Source organism: Lottia gigantea (assembly GCF_000327385.1).
Source record: "Lottia gigantea unplaced genomic scaffold LOTGIsca_1038, whole genome shotgun sequence".
Taxonomy (NCBI): domain Eukaryota; kingdom Metazoa; phylum Mollusca; class Gastropoda; family Lottiidae; genus Lottia; species Lottia gigantea.
The window spans coordinates 8,396-11,404 of NW_008706845.1; the positions used below are offsets into that span (position 1 = coordinate 8,396).

At 33.0% G+C, this 3,009-nt stretch overlaps 1 protein-coding gene across 1 annotated transcript; it reads right to left on the reverse strand.

The window, feature by feature from the left end:
* Positions 1 to 695: 695 nt before the first annotated feature.
* Positions 696 to 2,556, reverse strand: LOTGIDRAFT_176342 (hypothetical protein; the record flags this gene model as incomplete). Its single annotated transcript, XM_009046623.1, has 3 exons — positions 696 to 1,578; positions 1,783 to 1,972; positions 2,527 to 2,556. Coding segments are annotated over 3 exons (1,103 nt in total), but the record flags the coding sequence as incomplete, so codon positions are not given.
* Positions 2,557 to 3,009: the final 453 nt, after the last annotated feature.

Sequence of the window (3,009 nt, forward strand, 5' to 3'; positions counted from 1 at the left end):
CCACATGCATCCCACATAGAAAACGGCAGTGAACAATCCTATAATTATACACAAAATTTCAATCATTTTTATCTTAATCATCTTCTCTTCATCTTAAATATAAACTACATATTTTAATACTCAGACAATCTTGAAATCTTGAACCTCGACTAAAGGCTTGTTAAATACAGTGGCGGTCCTGCTTCTCGAAACTGGGCATAAAAATATGGAGCAGACTGATTCAATGAAGGGACAAGTGTCAAGGTTAAATTCAAAATGAGGCAACTCCGTGGAGGCGTCATAGTATCAAGCCTCTCTTGGAGAAGGTTCTCTTAAGAAAATTTTCGAAAAATTGAATTGATTTGGTGCATTCTTAGACATAATATTTTTAGATTTGTTAGAAAATAAAGTGGGGGTACAATTGGAGAGCAAACCATTTTTCAAGCGAAGTAAAATCCCCTTCTATACCCTTATTAGTTAAATATTATACTATACCTGTTTTAGAGAACAGATCTGATAATATTGTGTTGGTATAAAGGGTTGAGGTATATCTGGACCGTGCCGTGTTATTAAGATGGTATACGTGTTAACCACCCACGTATCACTGTGGCTCGTATCAACTATAAATATCCAGATTTTATTCTTGCCAATCCCCAGGGTGATGTTGGAGATTCTGAAATAAAGGCAGACAACTGGTAAGATACCATCTACCTTTATCACTGTACACAGTGCACAGCATAATGAATAATGCGGACAATTTCATCACGAATAATGCAGACATCATCACGAATAATGCAGACATCATCACAAATAATGTGTACATCACGAATAATGTGGACATCACGAATAATGCAGACATCATCACGAATAATGCAGACATCATCACAAATAATGCAGACATCATCACAAATAATGTGGACATCACGAATAATGTGGACATCACGAATAATGTGGACATCACGAATAATGCAGACATCATCACGAATAATGCAGACATCATCACGAATAATGCAGACATCATCACAAATAATGCAGACATCATCACAAATAATGTGGACATCACGAATAATGTGGACATAACGAATAATGCAGACATCATCATGAATAATGCAGACATCATCACGAATAATGCAGACATCATCACAAATAATGCAGACATCATCACAAATAATGTGGACATCACGAATAATGTGGACATCACGAATAATGTGGACATCACGAATAATGCAGACATCATCACGAATAATGCAGACATCATCACGAATAATGCAGACATCATCACAAATAATGCAGACATCATCACAAATAATGTGGACATCACGAATAATGTGGACATAACGAATAATGCAGACATCATCATGAATAATGCAGACATCATCACGAATAATGCAGACATCATCACAAATAATGCAGACATCATCACAAATAATGTGGACATCACGAATAATGTGGACATCACGAATAATGCAGACATCATAACGAATAATGCAGACATCATCACGAATAATGCAGACATCATCACGAATAATGCAGACATCATAATGAATAATGCAGACAGACACCATAATATTGAGTGGTAATAAAGTGTATTCCACAACTCTACCTTACTGGGGCCAACTGAACAACAACAGTTTGTACATTTGGAAAAAATATGTACTGTTTGATCAAAATGTGATGCAATGAATTTCTCCACTAGTTTCGTATACTTAATCTATGATTTACTCTCTCTATGATATGCACATGCATCATGGTAATTAGGTTACAGAGTGTGGAACAATTTAAAATTAACAACTGATATCTTACCCACTATCTCCTTGTTTGTCTTCCAGCCTAGCCTGGGATGAACAACTTTTAGCAAAGGCCATGACCTTCATCAACAATGTATTATAACCCACAGTGGCCGTATAGTCAGTTAGAAAGGGGGAGAACTCTGGTTCTAGTTCTACAGGTGGCACTGTTGATAAGTGACCTAAATAAGGCATACTGGATGGATCTGAAACAAAAAATACAATTTTTTTGCAATAATGAACTGATTTTCCAGGGAAAAAAATATACCTGATGCTCAATGTCATAAAAATCTCATCTGTATATCTCTGAACAGCGTTAATAAAGTTAAATCTATCTTCTAAATGAATAGAGCAAATCCTTGAGTATTCTTGGGAAAACCTCTTCACTTCAATGTTTTGCCACCAGTTTGTCTTGTGGGTGTTGGGTGTTATAGAAGATACTCTCCTACAGAAGCACTGGCCAAGGTCACAAGAAGAGAACATACTTCTTTTACATCAATTATCTAACGATTAAATTGAAATGGTTCTATGCTGTGTACCAAGAGAAATTACAACAATGTAACTTCTACTTGTGCCAGTGCCTTCTGTTGGATAGTAACTTGTTTCCTTTCAACCACCCTAATCTCTAGTCTGTGAAATGACAATAGTTCCCATATAGCTCTAGAGCCACTGTGGATTATTACTGACCACAATCATAAATGATTAATTAGTGCTCAATACTTCTATAATCTATCAAAATATAACTATAAGATTGTCGTACCTTTATCACAGGGTGGTTTGGTAAAATTATCTACAAAATAAAAAAAATCCTTAGAACTTGGAACAAAAATACTGTCAATGTGAAAAAAAATCTTCAAGATGACTAGAATGAGCATGATAAGCATGTTTCAAAATTACTTAGTTTAATAAATTATTACTTAGTTTAATGAATTGTTACTTAGTTTAATAAATTATTACTTAGTTTAATAAATTATTACTTAGTTTAATAAATCATTACTTAGTTTAATAAATTATTACTTAGTTTAATGAATTATTACTTAGTTTAATAAATCATTACTTAGTTTAATGAATTGTTACTTAGTTTAATAAATTATTACTTAGTTTAATAAATTATTACTTAGTTTAATGTATTGTTACTTAGTTTAATAAATTATTACTTAGTTTAATAAATTATTACTTAGTTTAATAAATCATGACTTAGTTTAATAAATTATTACTTAGTTTAATGAACTATTACTTACTT